This window comes from Acanthisitta chloris, unplaced genomic scaffold (genome assembly GCF_000695815.1).
Source record: "Acanthisitta chloris isolate BGI_N310 unplaced genomic scaffold, ASM69581v1 scaffold14472, whole genome shotgun sequence".
NCBI classification, from domain to species: Eukaryota; Metazoa; Chordata; class Aves; order Passeriformes; family Acanthisittidae; genus Acanthisitta; species Acanthisitta chloris.
This window is the reverse complement of record NW_008661117.1, coordinates 1-954: the sequence shown is the minus strand read 5'-3', so window position 1 is coordinate 954 and position 954 is coordinate 1. Positions and strand designations below refer to the sequence as shown.

Genomic DNA, 954 nt, shown 5'->3' with positions numbered 1-954 from the left:
TTGGAGCTGTACTGGAAAGTGCTGAGCCCCCAAGTGCTTTGGGGCTGCATTAGAAGGTGGTGAAGGTGTTGTTCCTCACTGGGAGCCCCCCCAGGTGACTTGGGGCCATACTGGAAGGTGTTGAAGGCATCCATGGGTGGAATATGAGAGCTGGGGAGGGTGTGGAGTGCTCTTCCTGCCCCTTCCACGTGGTTTGTGCCCAGATTTTAGCCTCAAGTGCATCAAAGACAAGAAGTTGCCCATCAGGGTCACTGTGCTCGTGGCTGTGCTGCTTCTCACCATCATCACACTGGCAGGTGAGAGGCTGAGGGTGGAGGAACCAACCCAAAGTCTCCTCCCTGGAGAAACCACCCCTGGCATAAGTCACCTGGGGGTGTGGTGCTTGTTTCCAGTGAAGAAATGCCCATCCTGCCCACCCTGTCCTACTGCCACCCTGCCCAGCTGCCAGGAGAGTGGGTTTGGCTTCAGGGGCAAGTGCTTTTACTTCGTGGAAGTGGAAGCAGACTGGAACAGGAGTCAGGACATCTGCCGCTCCCACCAAGCCCACCTGGCCACCATCGACACCCGGGAGGAGCTGGTAAGAGAGATCCCCAAGGAGCCGGTGTGGGATGGCTTTTGGGAAGCAGATTTGGGAATTCCCTGAAGGCAGTGGCATGGAGCCACCTGCAATCCTTGTTCTCCCTCCCTCCAGAGTTTCCTCCTGCGCTACGGACGCAGCGTGCACCATTGGGTCGGGCTGCGGAGGGAAGGGACTGGACCTTGGGAATGGTTCAATGGATCCCTCTACAACACCTTGTACGTCCCATCCTCTCCTGGAGGACAAACCCGTGGCCTGGGCTGAGCTGGGGTTGGATGCAGGATGAGACACCTAGATATAAATCCACGGAGTTGGGAGCAAATGTCTTTGCTCATAGTTGTGCCAAAGCACTTGGGTATAGCCTGTGGATCTGTGGG

General features: G+C 56.8%; 1 protein-coding gene across 1 annotated transcript; it reads left to right on the top strand.

The window, feature by feature from the left end:
* Positions 1–203: 203 nt before the first annotated feature.
* On the top strand, positions 204–795 carry LOC103797878 (early activation antigen CD69-like; the record flags this gene model as incomplete). Its single annotated transcript, XM_009070112.1, has 3 exons — positions 204–296; positions 393–577; positions 692–795. Coding segments are annotated over 3 exons (382 nt in total), but the record flags the coding sequence as incomplete, so codon positions are not given.
* Positions 796–954: the final 159 nt, after the last annotated feature.